Below are 16,058 nucleotides of genomic sequence, written 5' to 3'. Positions count from 1 at the left end.
TCTTAATCTATAATTATGCAAACAAAACTCACCTTTCCATCACTCTTGCCAAGAGCCGAATTGAGTACAAAATCGGTCGGAGCGAGTGCATCCACAACGCTCACAATTTCGCCCTTCAGGTCAGCGCATAATTCCAAAACGGCGTCGCGTAGCAATTTCGCTGTTTCCTTGTTCGCGAACCCGCCTTGGTATAATTCCACTAGATGCTTATCCAACGACCAAAGACCGTAGAGGCAAAAGAGTTTATACAATACGGGTTGTAGTTCTGAATCCTTTTTCTCTATGGACTGCAAGCTGAAAGTGAGCGCCAAGTATTCTCCGTAGACTCTTGTCAATGTCTTCGCTCGGTATACTTGGGTTTTGCTTTTCGCCTGCACTTTGGTTCGCCCGCTCGAGATTTCTGCTTCGTGTTTTTCGTACGTGTACTTCAGTAACCAGCACAGAAGCCACTTGTATGTTGATATTATAACTGGAATATTATTTAGTTTTGAATTTAAATATACAATATACCAAAAGTTCTGCTAATGACACTAATTTATAAGGCATAAATACTCTGAAAGTTCTTTGAATCAACACATGACATCTTTAAGTTAGTAAAAAGTGAGTTTTGAAAAAGACTAATATTGGCCCTTAGCTGATATCCAATAGACTTAGTATTTGGCTATAATAGTGTGTGGGGTTCGTGCACAGTGCGATTTTCAAGGAAATTTCTTCCACGTATAACCAAGCTGTGGAATGAGCTTCCTTGTGCATTGTTTCAGGAACGAAACGGCATGGGTCCCTTCAAAAAAAGCACCTGTGATTCCTCTGGTTGTGAAGTGATCACCTGTTGTTGCACAATAATGTGGGCGCTGGTGATTACTTAACGTCAGCAATAATAAGTTACGTTAACGTAGCTTTAATGTCGGATACTATTTTAGAATTTAGATCAACCAGTTTAACATTAAAAGTGTCGAGAACCGGACTTCCAAGCACAATATGACAGCAGTCCTCGAAGAGATTTTACTGCAGGAAGACCAACTGTGCAAGAGGCGGAAAAACTCCACGCACACTCTTGCATGGGCATTCCGTCGTATTTTGGGGAAGGCATAGTACAATTTTGTCGCTAAGGACTAACGAGGCAGTAACACCACGGCACTCCGCTCGCACTTTTTGTTTAGCGTGAAAATAGGCCATAAAGGCGTATCAATTTAAATACCGTCTACCATTTTAAAACGGGGCAGCTAGCCTTGTCAATGACCTTCCTCGCTCGTTACTAACTAAAAAGGCCGAAAACGTTCCCATGATTGCTGCTATATTGCAACAACAATATTCTGTTGAAGACTTACATTCGGGCGTCTTCAGCTGTCGCGTGTCAGTACAGCTGAAGGTGCTCTTGGCGATGGAAGGGAGATGGTCCAGGAAGTGCACCGTGCGGAGCGGCGAGTCCACGGCACGGTTGCTAAGCGCCGCCTCGTACTGGCGCACCAGCCAGTTGCTGGCCTGCTGCGAGAGCACGTTGTTGTCGCCCTCGTACGTGACCGTGGGCTCGTGGTTGCTGCGGATGTCACCCAGGTTCGCGCACTGCAACATTAGTAATTCATTTTGACTACAAGTCAAATATTTTTGTGTTCCGTGTCTAAATGATATCCGATCGGTAATCTTGATTTGATTTCAGCGGGCTGTATCTCTTAAGAAAGTTAATATTATGATATTATGCAAAAAATATAAAATAATTATTTTACAGAAATATTACATATATGTGGCAGTAGAACTATCTGTGCAGTACTGCGGCCAAACATATCAATGGCACTCTATTTATTCCGTCTTGTAAGTGTGAGTTTCGTTACAGGCGTGTTGTGTGGCATGTGGAAGAAGCTGCCATGTGGTCCGCTAACTGGTTTTAGTGATGCGTCGGGACTCATCGTTTATTATCATTATTATAAGCACATGGTACCGTTTAGCACCATGTAGGCTACTCATTCTAATTGTTCTATCATTTCTTGTCATAATTTTTTTTAATTCAATACTTTTGGAAGATCGTTTGACATGTTCCATATGGCTAGAGATGCGTTGGCAGCCTTTAAGTTGGCAGTATGCTGTAAGTCTGAAGGTCCCTAAGTCGTATTGGATCGGGAAAAAACAATCATGCGTCAAAATCACGTATTTCGATTTTAGAATGACAGATATATTTGTGAAACATTCCACTAAATCATAAAAAAATTACTGTTTGAAACCCCGGACAAAACTTATCCGATATTTCTAATTTAAAAAGGAACCAGTTCACTTCTCTTATTTGTAGCAAAGATATTGAAAATATCCACAAAAAATATACTAAAAGTCACAAAACAAAACAATAACTATCTTTTAACTTTGGACCTCAAATACTCAGCTTAATTTACATGTGGACTGGTTACATTCTGCTAAGCGCTAGCCAAATGTTAAGTCTCATTGGCCCCGTAATTTCACTAGCTACAGCACCCTTCAGACCGAAACAAAGTAATGTTTACACATTATTGCTTCAGGACAGAAATAGGCTCCGTTGTGGTACCCATAATGCCGGCATCCTTTGCAAAGGAGCCTTCCCACTGGTAAATAATTGTGTTCAAGATGGTACCTTTAGATATCCGTGTCCACCGCACGCCTCCCGGCACTGCTGCGCTGCCTCCAGCACACACCAGCTCAACGTGGGCTTGCTGCTCGACACCATGGCGTGGATCTCCGAGACCGCCTCGCTCTATCGTTCAAAATAATACTTAGACCCATAACTTCAAAGTTCCTTCTCAGTTAGTTTCCGCAACAGAAAAGGCAGTCAGATCCCACGGTGCGGTGAAAAAATTGAGTCAAGGGAGACCTAAGAAGGACCGGGAAGAAGGTACCAAGAGACATGGAAAGAATCTTGGCCAAGAACTACATAGCGGTATAGCAGCCTAGGAAGATTTGAATAAATTATATATTTTTTAGTATAAATTTCTCCCTATAAATTATGACTCAGCGAGCTGAGTTGGCTGTTAGCTACCCCGAGGGGTAATTTCTATCTTGTCATCCGAGATTGAGATTTCCATTACCTGCATTTGTTTTGTAAGTAACCGAACAATTGAACATATTGGTGACCTCTTTTTTTCAATGCAACTATGACAAGCATTTAAAATGTGTGAATGAATGAGAAATTAAACTGCATGGATTAATAATTAAAATTAACATAAAGAAATTCAGAATCGATTGACCTACCTATAACAGTATCTGCTCGAAGGACCAACAAGATCTGGCATTTCAAATTCTATATTTTTAAATCTTAAGTTCCAACCAATTGTATGAAAGTGTATAATATGGGGACTACAGTCTTACAATAAATGGAGCGTTGTTACAGGTACAAATATTAATTACCAAATTATCAACTCGGATACCGGAGTTAGACTTCTCGACGATGCTGAGGTAGGTGCGTGTGAAGTTCTCTATGTACAGCTTGAATACCACCGCAGCGCTCACATATCCGAATAGCCGCCATTGCTGAAATGAACCGAGCAATGTCAATAATAATGCTTATTAACAAAACGTATATTAGATCATTTAAATGTTCTATATTATTATATACCTTAAATAAAGATTCTTGCTGCTAGAGAAACGATGTAAACAGGCGGGGGTTTATTACGCAAGTGTGCGTGACAAGCTTGTCACGCACACTTGCGTAATAAACGTCTTACACTCGCAATTTGTATGCCATCTTTGTTTGTGTGTATGAATTGCTCAAAACATAGGTTAACTGTCAACCTCAATTTTTTTTTCGACGTTTTCATTATTTTACTACATAGTGACAACTGTTTGTGTTGGTACACAATAATTCAGTAGATTAAAAGCAGAGGTGACGCAAAAACTAGAAGTCCGTTGTCACTCAACCAATGCGTTATCGAATAGTTAGTTACTTTTTAAGACGCTCTTCGATGAAGAAAAACATCGTGAGGGAACCTAAAGCACGACTGCAAATTTAAAATTTTGTGTGTGAAGTCGACCAATAGCTCAAAAAATACTTTATTTCACGTCGAATAGGCAGTAAGTAGACTTCGTGTTGCGAAAAATAGCCCGTGAATGCTACATTCGTAAGCCGTTATGTTTAATTCAGTTTTGGATTCAAGAATCTACAACACATTCGAAAATATGTCTCCGACTAAACGACTAATATAAAACGGGCCCAGGAATTTCATAAAACGATTTATTTAAACTATTGATTTCATCGGCCGATTTCATTCCTTTATATATGTAAAAAGTAGATATCGCCGCTATCGGACAAACGAGCTTACGTATTATCACCTGATGTTAAGTGACTATCTTCGCTCACACTTTATCTTGAAATACAAGAAAAATCACAGGAATATTGCCTTAATTTTAGTTATGCACAATTTTTAAAGGAACGCATGTGATAACACTGCAGAGAAAGACAGTTCCACAGTTTGGTGTAAGTGAAAGTAAGCGCGTTAAAAACCTGCTGTTTTATCACAGTTTTTCCTACTCTCGGTGTGTACTTACGTGCAGTTCGTATTCGATGAGCGGGACCTCGTTGTCTCGCTCGCCGAACTGCGTGCGCGTGGCTGCGTAGCGCACCGCGATGGCGACCGCGCTGGAGATAGAGTGGCAGCTCTCCTGCATTATGCCGATCCGACCTGAGAGTAATCATAGATAACATCAACACTCAAACACTAATATTACAATCGAAAACAATATAACGGTATAATATAAACTTTAAAACTATGTAGCAAAAAAGATTATAAAAGTTATTTTTAATTTGACGCATATTTATGGAAACTCTTAGCCGGTTTTTTGTTATATACATAGATAATAATAATATTAAAATTATCTTATTATACTTAAATAGAAGTTAATTCTGTGTTGTTTCGCATAAATCACTGGGAATATTTCGAATAACTTTATCATCATACAATATGGCACTAGCTTAAATAATATCATCCTCAATTTTTATGTGTGGCGTTTCGACATAGTAAGGCTACCATAAAGTCACCCACACACCCGTTTGTCTTCCAATTCTATTAAACAATAAAGACAGGTTTGCAATATATGCCAACCCCTCTGGTATAGGCTTTAATATACTGATTACTACTTGACTTTAGCTAGAGCTCACCCGCAGATAGATTTTCCAAGGCGGCCCCCAGTATTCTTGAAGGCTCTGAGAACGAACTCTCGTAGACTCCCTCTTCCGTCACATCAGCCGTACGGTTGAGGAGGTTCTCTCGCGGTATCCGATACTGGTTGAACATTATGAATCTGTGAAGAAAGCCCTAACATTAAAGTAAGTACTTAACAAAATCAAAACCCTAACTCATATACTTTTACTCTCTCTGAGGAAAGCAGAGTCCAGAAATCTCAGCAGTAAATTTGCATGTATAATAAAATTTATCCCTTAAATAGTCGGGAGTGGCCGCTCCATTCCCTCTCAAGGTGTGGTATCATATTACATACTATACAATTTCCCACAAATGCTATTTAATAATTCTTTTAAATTTCTCCTTCCAACAAAATGATGCCTAGTTTCTAATATTGATAATGTGCACTTTATGAAAAATCACACACAGATTTGGAAATTAAGATTGACATATTAAATAACAATCAGGATTCAGGATCGATTGACGGATAACATAAGCCTTGGATAAGAAATAATCTTAAACTAGAGATCGGATATTGAAAGCGGCCGATAATAAATATCCGTGTGAAACACTGGTTATGACTTCTAAATATTGATATAATTTTTCTAAGTAACCTAAAGTTATAATGTTAGTTATAATGAATTATTTTAATGTCTCATAATTGATATGGTAACTGGTAATTAAATAATTTAGCGCATATAGGGTCGTATGAGTGACACTTCTTACCCATTATCGATACCGTTTACGCCAATCTTCTCTCCCATGTCGCCCACAATGAGGCCGGGGTATGTTTCCAGAGTGGCCGGGTCCCGGATGGGGACGACAAACCCGTGCAACCCATGGTTGGTTCCGTCGGGGGTTATCAGCTGCGCGAACAGGAGCGTGTGCGTGCAAGTTCTGCCTGGAAACATCGCGAAATTAGCCAAAAGACGTTACAAATCATCAAAAAATTTTAACTGGTCGAGGTCTATACTAGACTCGGGTCAGCAGGGTATAGTAGCCGCCAAATAGTGATAGGTGAGATGTGCTTGAGTCGCACGCGCGACGTGAGGAGGCGAGAGGACGGAGGGAGGTCACCGATCTCAAAAATAACAATAATCGTTACCAGAATTAGATTGTATTAAAATACGCAATTATTTTCTTACTTTTTAGTGCATATTATATCTATTGCTTTGGAATAGGATTTTTGAAGTCGGTTGTTTTTTTGTTAATTTTTTTTTTATAACCAAACTTCTATTTAATACTCACTCATAAAATTAACATTATGCTAGATACTAAACACCTGCGGTAAGCAATCTTTCATATTCCAAAGCTCAACTACGACTAGATAGATCCGCAGTGCCTACCTTACGAGAAAACCAATGCACGCCCCTGGCAGCCGGGCAATAAGCGAGAATTCGGTGCAAAGATACGTGCATTGCACATGTCAGCCTATATACAAACAAAGCAATTTGGGCATTTTTTTTTATAAGAAAAAGTGACGAGAGGATTAAAATGTAAACATGATGGTAAGTGATACTCCTTGCCTATTACAATGGAATACCGCACAGGATTCTTGAAATTCTGCGCTCTTAAGACTCTTAAGCGGCACCGCTAATACGCTCGCCAATTAGAGAACAAGATGTTAAGTCTCGAAGAGAGGTCGTGTCATTACCTTTTTAATAAATTCAAAATATTCCCATGAAAACGATCGTAATCTCATTTAGATAACGTTTAGGTGATTTGCTGAAAACCGAAAAATTCATATTTAAAAATAATAAAAAGCGGTGCTTTATTATTCATAAGGCTGGGACCGAGCAAACGGCCTTGAGGAATCGAGCGGAGCTAGGTTACCTCTCTCGCACAAGATCGCCATAGTATTAATTTAGAATTAAAAGCATTTTTAAGGCGAAGAGTAAGCAGAAAACACGCAAATTTGGTGTTTTTAGACAAGTTTTGTGGTGAAAGTATAGCATTTCGAGCTATGAACACTACTTAATCCTGTTACATATATCCTTAAGTCTTATTTGTAGGTTGCTAATGCTTGCTGTTTGTTATAGTTAACACTGCCGAGCCTTTTTGAACTACCACTTTTCTTTGAAGTTAAACAAGTTTTTTGGCATGGCGTGACGCTTTTTTTTGGTACTTCTCTCATAAAAGTTATTCTTATAGCTTGTACTTTTTTGTGTAGGTTCATTTATTCAGATTAGTAGTGAATAACGAGGATTGTAAGCATATAAACTGTTTTCCACGCAAGAATTTTGAAAATATTGGCTTTGTTACATAGATGGCGGGCCGGTGAACTCATATCGCTCAAGGTCGCTGGCATTTAGTGTCGCCTTAATTTATTACAAACATATACAATTTTCTTTACAAAACTGTGTCATGTTAAATAGTTTTGGGGTACAATTAATAAATTTTCGTAAATTTTTTATCTAGATTGAATGATTAGCATGGCTCCGACTGTAAAAGTTAGATAAGTAGGTATATTGATGATTTTTTTCGCACTGTCTATAAAAATAGAAATGTAAAGAAGAAATGAATTTTCTTCTCATATTTTACAGAATATATTAAATTATTTTTTGTAAGAATATAAGCTTAATGGTTTATATAAATCGTGATGAAATGGTTTCAATTATTCACTATTTTGGCGATTTCTTGGGATAGCGGCCTTAACTGCTAAGCACCGTAAGTTAAAATAGGTTACGTAATTCACAAACGATATTTCACAGAACGTATAACTTAATATAGAGACGCACACACTCATTTGCAAAAAAGCAAGCACCGAAGCCAGGCATAAATTTTTTGTTACCATTAATTTGTTTGATAATCTTATGCATAAGTCCGTATTTTGATTTTTTTATGAACTTACCAAATATTGTGTGAAGATTATATAAGTTTCAACTAAAAATATGTCTATTATAAACTCACATGATTTACATAATCATATTATACGCATAAATATGATCATAATCCTATATATACGCATAAATATGAAAATAATTTATGTTTCCAAGGTTTCTTACTCAACAGCTGAAAGGGATCATCTGGTATTTTTATGTATAATTTTTAATATTAATTGCAAGAACTAAGTTTTCGCGTGAAAGTACAAATTAAGAATATTTTCCGTTTGAACATCTGTGGTATTTATTTGTTACGATGTTTTTTTTAATGGAAGAGAGGACAAACGACTGTATGACACATGATGTTAAGTGATCACCGCTAATCACATTCTCCTGCAATACCAGAGGAATCACAAGAGCGTTGCCGGAACTTTGATGCGTCCAAAGTATGGCAATTTAGCAGACTCACTCTACTCAACAGACAGTACTCTATAAAATGATGTATAACCTCCCGCAGCGCCTGAACACGGCCTTGTGTTTCAGATCGGGGACGGCTACTATGTCTACCGTAACCGCTAATTACTTTTTTTATTAATTAAACAAATCTACATTAACAATGTAATATTAAATTATAACCGGTATTATAATACTAATTAACAAACATTAGTTATGCTTAAAGAAGACGTAATGAGTGTCCAAAAAAGTTAACATAATAGGTAATAGCAACGCTTATTTTTTTCGTATTTTTTTTATTCGAAAGTTTTTTTCAAACGTCAACATTTGTAATGTACTTTTATAATTATATTTAAAATTATATAATTTTCAATTTATGAATTTTAAATAATTTGATAATAATAAATGTTTTTTCGTCTTGATTGAAAATTGAATGAAAAATGTGAACGGATTTTCAGCGGCATAAAACCTCGTTATTGTTACAAAAAAAATCTATGTATTCTCTCATATTTATTCGATTTGCAGTTAGGTAAGTTTACTTTGTAGGGATTCTATAAGGCACTAGCGTGTGATATTACAACGCACGCGTGTTTGTCAATATGCTGCTAGGTATATTTTGTAACTATCAATTTTCCTTCGTTGGCTGTATGGGTGTACCATTGCCATTCCTGCAATACATTTTCCGCCCATTAAAGCAGCAACTCGAAAACTGTGATATTTGTTTGTTTAATTTTAAATTACCTAGGTGTAGAAAAATATTGTATGCGACACATTGTATAAATAGGTCAAAAATGCTCGTGGCGTCATTCATAGTCATGCCTGCGGTGCGATTCAAATTCAAATTCAAATATTTTTATTTAAAATAGGATTTAAAATCACTTATAGAACGTCAAAAACTACCACCCATTAAAAAGAGACTGCCTCAGACCTGCGAAGAATGGGCGCAAGAAACTCAAAATATGGATTACAATGTGATATCGTACAATAAACATTTATAATTAAAGTGCCTGAGGGTGTTCGCTTTATTCCCAGTCCGTGGTGTCATTAAGAAAATCGTTAATGCTGTAATAACCTTTCCCACACAAACGTTTTTTAACAATTCTTTTAAATTTCGTAACACATTTGTTTTGTACATTTTCTGGGATGTGCGCAGCCCACGCCGTTCGTGTTTTTTGACCCTCATTATTCAACTGTAGCATAAATAATCTGCTTTATTATTTCATTGCTCTAATAGGCACTAACCACTAGGAATATATGACAAAGTTGTAAAGTATGAGTCACTGATAAGTCAACGTCTATCAGCATTAGTTGATAATCATCGCAATTTTACTGCATTTCTAACAAACGATTGCTCATAGCATTATCTTCAATATCACTAACTACATATTCATATCTTTTGTAACGTAAAGGCCCGGCTGCGTATATCTGCCCGTTTGCAGCTCCTAAGAATTCCTTGTGAGTCATTCATAGCCAAGATAATGCAGATCTTGACGAGGAGGTCTACTGGCAAAATCGACAACGATATTATATTGGGAACGATACGATAATATCCCGAATATATCGCACCTACCCTACTCTAACAAATGTTCGTATTCCATATCGTTTATGGTAACAACATCGTAACCATAGAATAATATTTTGATTTTTAGAATAGAGTAAATGAATTATGCGCAAACCTTGAAAAACTAAATATTATCTGTGCTATGTCGCTGTTCAATGTCAAAAGTGATAACACAGTTTAGGCGCTAAGGACCATGCCAGACTCTCTCTAAATATCAAAACTTATATAATGAATATAGCATTACCATTTAAAATTTAATAAATAATACAAAACTTGCGGATAATAAAATGTAAAAAAAGTAACTCGACCCTTCTCGTCGACTTCCTATTTCTCAAGCGGCCATTTGCGTTACTTTCTACGAATGAACGATCAACAAAATGACTTAAATTACTAAAAAATCCAGTTGAATAGTAAATCACATATAATTATTTTAATTATATTTAGTAAGTATGTATATTGTATAGCAAATATATCTATACAACTTGAAACGATAATAGCAACGACAACTTTAGAACGTGTCGCTGATATTATCGTAAAACTGACGTTTGATTATTTGTCAAATTCGGATATTCGTCTTTGACATTTTCAACTAAGAGTAGGGCTAAGACCGATAATATCGAAAAATGTTTCGTTCGTTCAATCATCGTTTCGACATTGAATACGATGTAACTAAGAGTAGGATTCGACACGACTAATGCCACGATATATCGAATATCGATTTTAGGAGTAGGCCCCCAGGTCCGTAAGGACGCGGTGGTTTATCAGTTAGGTACTACGGGATGGAGTTAGGTCTATCATCATCTTCCACCTCATAGGGAAATTGCACGTAATTAGCAGTAGCTTTGCATGAGGTTTTATTCCTTTTAACATGGTGTGGGCGGAATTTCGCAATGACGTAATGTGCGGTGAAAGAATTTGGCTGCTGTTATCAAGCACAACAGTTGTTCGGAATATAAATGCGGTAGTAGATGCAGAGAGAACCCACATCTCTACGTAGTGCCAATGAATGAAGCCGATCGGAGATGACTTGATCGTAGATGATTCGAGTCGCTCTTCGTTGTATGTGGTCAAAGGGAAGACCCTGGTACTGGGGAGTGCCCGCCCAGAGGTGAGAACAGTACTACACATGAGACTGAATTTTCGCCTTGTGTATTTGCAATATATGGATGTGGCTTGTGGTGGCTCAAATACCACTACATAAGTCCCACTAAAATTAAAATGCTCGTAAGTTGGATAAATTCACTCACCTATACGACAAGCACTTTAATAAAAAATAATGAAAATAAAATAATTGCTCTCTAATTGTATTAAAATTATTATGATGAATAATGATATTAAAATAAACGTTATTTAACTAAATTATGCGGTATAATAATAGTTTCATTAGTTATATTAAATAACTTTTTTATTACAATCTTAGATTAACGATTGGTCTCCGCTGTGCTCCAACTAGATACCGCAGGCGTAGTCGTAAAGTGCGGCAGCTAATACTAAGCCCAAATGGGCGTACTCGAGCCAGTCTCGAACAACGTCACGTTGACGTGACACATGTTCTGTTAAACTTTGCTAATAATTGAAAATAAAATGTCGGGTTGCGTAGTAAATTTTACAAATATAATACTACAAGAAATATGAAAGACACTGGGACCACATATCATCATTGTGTGTCAAGATGCAACGCACACAAGCATTTAATAGTTGCCGTTATAAGAAAGCTATTGTTCCTAGGTAGTGCGGTATCTAGTGGAGCGCAGCGGAGACCAATCATTAATCTATTATTACAATATTATTATTTCTACAAACGTAAAATAGCACGACGAATAATGTTTTTTTAAGGATTATTGTTTGATTACGCCAAAGTAACGGTCGTACATAAGACACTTTACACACACACTTTATTTTTGTTTTATAACCTTCAATAAAAAATGAATTTAGGAAAACAAATCCTTAACCAAAGGTTTAACTATAAGCGAAAAATTAATTGATAAATTGTATTTATTTGATAACCTTGATAGGAGTCTGTCTTCCGGGATTTTATTGCTGCTAATTTAGACATTGTATTTGTTTTTGTATGTGGTTTATTGCTTTTATACTGGTCAGCTGGCATTTTCAACAGCCGTACTGTGTTTATTATTTATTATTTACTCTATTTGTTTCTATCTCAACGACCCATATAGCCCAGTGGTTAGTGATCCTGTCTGTTGAGGCAGAGGTCCCGGGTTCTTACTCGGATGTAGGACTTAGTCTGGCCAATTCTGTTACAATTTAAAATAAACAAATTATTACATTTGAATTTAGAATCTGTAATTTTTATATGATTGTTCATTGAGATTTCTGATTTTGGGGCCAATACATTGTACAATATTTTGCGATATTAAAATGGAATGGGATGAGAAACGAATGAAGAGAACCGAATCGCTGTGATTGCATTATTCAAAGTAGGTATGCAGCCAAATGCAATTTTTAAACCTCTCCATACGCTTGGTATTAGTGAAATGTTTGTGTACCGGGGCATTAATAGGTACAATGAGAGTTGCATTTATCCTCAAAGCTTTAAGGAAGCTTCCCAATTAGTCGACAGAGAGCACTATCCGACTTCATTGAAGGTTTGGTGTGGTATGATGTATGAGCTATGAAGAAATGACGGAGCCATACTTTTGTGAAAAAGGTATTAAAACATCGGCACAAGTGTATCAAGATACCATTCTTGAGAAGGTAGTGAAGTCCCTTAACAACACCAAGTTGGATTATGATTGAGATGGTCAGTTTTAGAGAGTACGGCTTGCTCTAAACGCTATGATAATTTGGAGTCCCTAAACAATCCGTACGATTGGCAGTGAAGAATTTTCCCATGGAAAGAGTGCGTACTTCTATTGACAACTGGCCTCAACTTTTAAGGGGCTGTATTACAGCCAATAGAGACCACTACGAAAACGCTTTTTATATGTTAAATTGTAAAAGTAATAAATGTTATCTGCAATAGAGATTGTTTTTCTTTGTTTCAGTATTTATGGCAAGACTAGGTATATACTACTACTATGTGTAGTAACGTGTCCGTAAGTAAGTATATCGTATTAAAGATGTCGATTGAGATGAACTGTTGTTAATTGTAAATGTAATGGGTATGAAATTTATTTCCTGTTTTTCATCTGGCAATAGCATCTGGTGGCTCTCCAGAATTCTTTACACAATGTCGGGATAACATTGAGAGTAAGCTGGCTAAAATATTTTCCAGTAACGGGATCAAGTCACTACCTACCTACAGTATAGCAAAATGTCATTTAACAGAATGGCACATAAATATATACTGAACAAGAAACGTACCTAAACGTACGTGAATGAAACATGAATACAATATAGTATATTTTATTAAAAAGAGAGCAAAAAAAGAATAGTGGGAGAGTTTCTTGCGCCGCTTCTTCCCTCTCAGAGCGCCATTTGTTTCCGAAGCGTATTAGAAATGACATTAAAAAAAAATGCCTTTTATGCCTTTCATATGAAATGCGAACTTTTCCCCAACCTATTATGTTAACAATCGAACAAAGCTAAGAAGCATCACATTGTCCATCAGTCTAGCAATTTATTAGTACCAAAACACGCACCCACAGAATATTACGTAAAAAGGAACAGAAATTATTACTAATTATACCCAATTCCCATTCACTAACAGCTGAGCTTGAACTTTACGTGTACAGTTTTGTTATAAAGTGTTTCCGTATAGTGTGCAATAAATCACAATAAAATAAATAATAAATAAAAGTAATAGTCAGTAAAAAACAACTTAAAACTGAATCGTGGATGATCCTGTCATTACACTACGTAGGAGATACTGAATGTTTCTGAAATGGCCATTTGGAATATATTATTAATTTAAAAAGAATTAAGTGCAATATTTTAAAAAGTAACACTCTGAGAGTAGTATGTTACATTTAAGCTTGTGTGATTGCCATTTATCCAATATTCTAAGATCCCACCCCTCGATTCTGCAGTAACGTTTTGATGAAACTAATTTTAAATGATCGTTTAGATTAATTATTAATTTATTATTTAATATTTTTTTTACGACTAAGTAATTAAAAAAAAAACAATAATTAAACAAACAAATATCACAAGTTTTCGAGTTGACGGGCGATGGGTGGGAAACACTTATCTCTGGTGAGTGGTTTCATTTTTCCCTCAAGGAATGGCAAAGGTACACCCATACAGCCAACGCGGGAAAAATGAAAATTACAAAATATACCTAGCAGCATATTGACAAATTAAATTAAAAAGTTTTTTTTCTTAAATTGACATTAAAATATTGAACGTAATGATTTAAACATGAAAATATAATGTGTAATACGTATTAGCTAATATTTCTATGAAAATACCATACTATGGTATGGTTAGGTATGCCTAACCTAGATTTAGTTATCTGTGGCACCAAATCAACTGCTTTTTTGGCGATATTATAGTACGGTAAACAATGATTTTTTTAAGGCCATAGACTAGACTTTTTCACAGACTCAATAAAGTATGAAGTTATATTACTGATCGTGGTTGTAAAGTGACATAAAAGTAGAGGAGTACAAAAAATAAATTACATGTAAGCATAGTATTGTATTGGGTATTGGTAGGAGCCAAGTGCAAAATATTTGGCATGTACCTACACCTGAAGGTTGGGAAAATAACGACACTCTGGATACCGAATGATTGAATGGATAACGGATGACCACAAACAACTGCATGTACACTACACGCAGTTATGTCTGGTCATCAACTGCTACCGTAAGATGATAATAAAATGTAACGGAAGACAGTCATTGGCTGTATATAATATTGTCAAGGGTGATAGAACCCATAATCCTTTGAATTTGAAAGAGAAAGGCAATCTGCGAAATGGGTCTTCCTGTTTGCAGTTTTGACTACGAAACTTAAGAAAACTAGAAGTATTTGTAAGAAAAATGTTTTCTTCTTTCTTGGGTAAATTGGGGCAACAGTAATGTTTAAACACAGGACAGTTATTCGGTATGAAAATACGCGCTTGTCCAAATTTTTTGGAAAAGTTTGGGAAAATGTTCTCGTAGCAAAGTGGAAGGTACTCTACCACAAACATTTTATTTCTGAAAATAACAGATAACCTAACAGGTAGGTATACGATTTACAAGACTAGAATAACTAACTGCTTTATAAAATGGGTCTAAATAATGCAAAAGTGTATTTTCGCTGTTTGTCTTTTAATTGTTTTTGCTTGATAGCCACTGATTGTCCAATATATTGATCAATATTGGTCTTGAGGGTATGAATGCATACCAAGCCAAGCCTGCTACTTCCAATAAAAGCGAGAAATAAACAGCGTTTTAAAATATAAATGCACACGAAATTTTACCTAGATTACCGACCCAGCATTTGGCGGCTTCGAAGTCGGGAGTGTGGATGACAAACTCCTTGCGCCGGGGATCATAGGTGGCCGTGGTGCGCATCAGCCGCACGTCAGACCCGTGCGCGATCTCCGTCAGCGAGAAGCTGGCCAGGATCTGTGAGATGATCAGGTGTTATTTCAACTTTATTATATCAAGTAAAATCTTCTTCAAACGTACTTTTCCGTGCAGTGAAAGAAAGTGATCAAGCGTCAAAGTAAAAATAGCTATAAATTTTTAAAAACAACATTTTATGAACGATGCGGGACTCAAACCCACGACCTCTGGCATTTCGTGCCAGTGCTCTCCCAACTGGGCTAACCGTTCGAGTGACGTATCTTCATAAAATCTTGTATGCTTTGTTCAACTCTCAGGTTGTGGCTTCATCTTCAGGATTTACTTTACATATGAACCTGCTCAACCCCTATATTTGCATATAAGGAAATTGACTTGAGATGTCGCTCTTGTAAATCTAAACAATTTGTTATGTTTTTAAAGTGATAAAATTTTAACACAATTTTATTATATTATTTGTGTATTAATCCTAGAAGTGAGGGTTATCACTTCAAAACATAACAAATTGTTAAGAATAGCTAGTCAGCCCCATTTTTTTAATGAGAAAAGACAAGACGGGCAAGATGGCGTGCCGCTCCAGGATTCTAGATTGAACCCAAAATTGTGAGCGGTG

At 36.4% G+C, this 16,058-nt stretch overlaps 1 protein-coding gene across 3 annotated transcripts in view; it reads right to left on the bottom strand.

Annotated features, from left to right (window-relative positions):
• Positions 1-16,058, bottom strand: part of LOC126974926 (peroxisomal acyl-coenzyme A oxidase 3-like) — a 36,431-nt gene that overhangs the window by 5,157 nt on the left and 15,216 nt on the right. Inside the window, exons 5-12 of one of the 3 annotated variants that reach the window (XM_050822670.1) lie at positions 15,340-15,487; positions 5,862-6,036; positions 5,114-5,256; positions 4,504-4,637; positions 3,367-3,489; positions 2,597-2,716; positions 1,329-1,563; positions 33-469 (exon numbers count right to left, since the gene is read on the bottom strand). In XM_050822670.1, the coding sequence (XP_050678627.1) occupies positions 33-469; positions 1,329-1,563; positions 2,597-2,716; positions 3,367-3,489; positions 4,504-4,637; positions 5,114-5,256; positions 5,862-6,036; positions 15,340-15,487 (1,515 nt within the window). Of the gene's footprint in view, positions 1-32; positions 470-1,328; positions 1,564-2,596; positions 2,717-3,366; positions 3,490-4,503; positions 4,638-5,113; positions 5,257-5,861; positions 6,037-12,196; positions 12,227-15,339; positions 15,492-16,058 lie in introns of those variants that run through there. The other 2 variants (XM_050822671.1, XM_050822672.1) reach the window with 2 other exon arrangements.

Source organism: Leptidea sinapis, chromosome 34 (genome assembly GCF_905404315.1).
Source record: "Leptidea sinapis chromosome 34, ilLepSina1.1, whole genome shotgun sequence".
Lineage (NCBI taxonomy): Eukaryota > Metazoa > Arthropoda > Insecta > Lepidoptera > Pieridae > Leptidea > Leptidea sinapis.
This window is presented reverse-complemented; position numbering and strand designations above follow the sequence as displayed.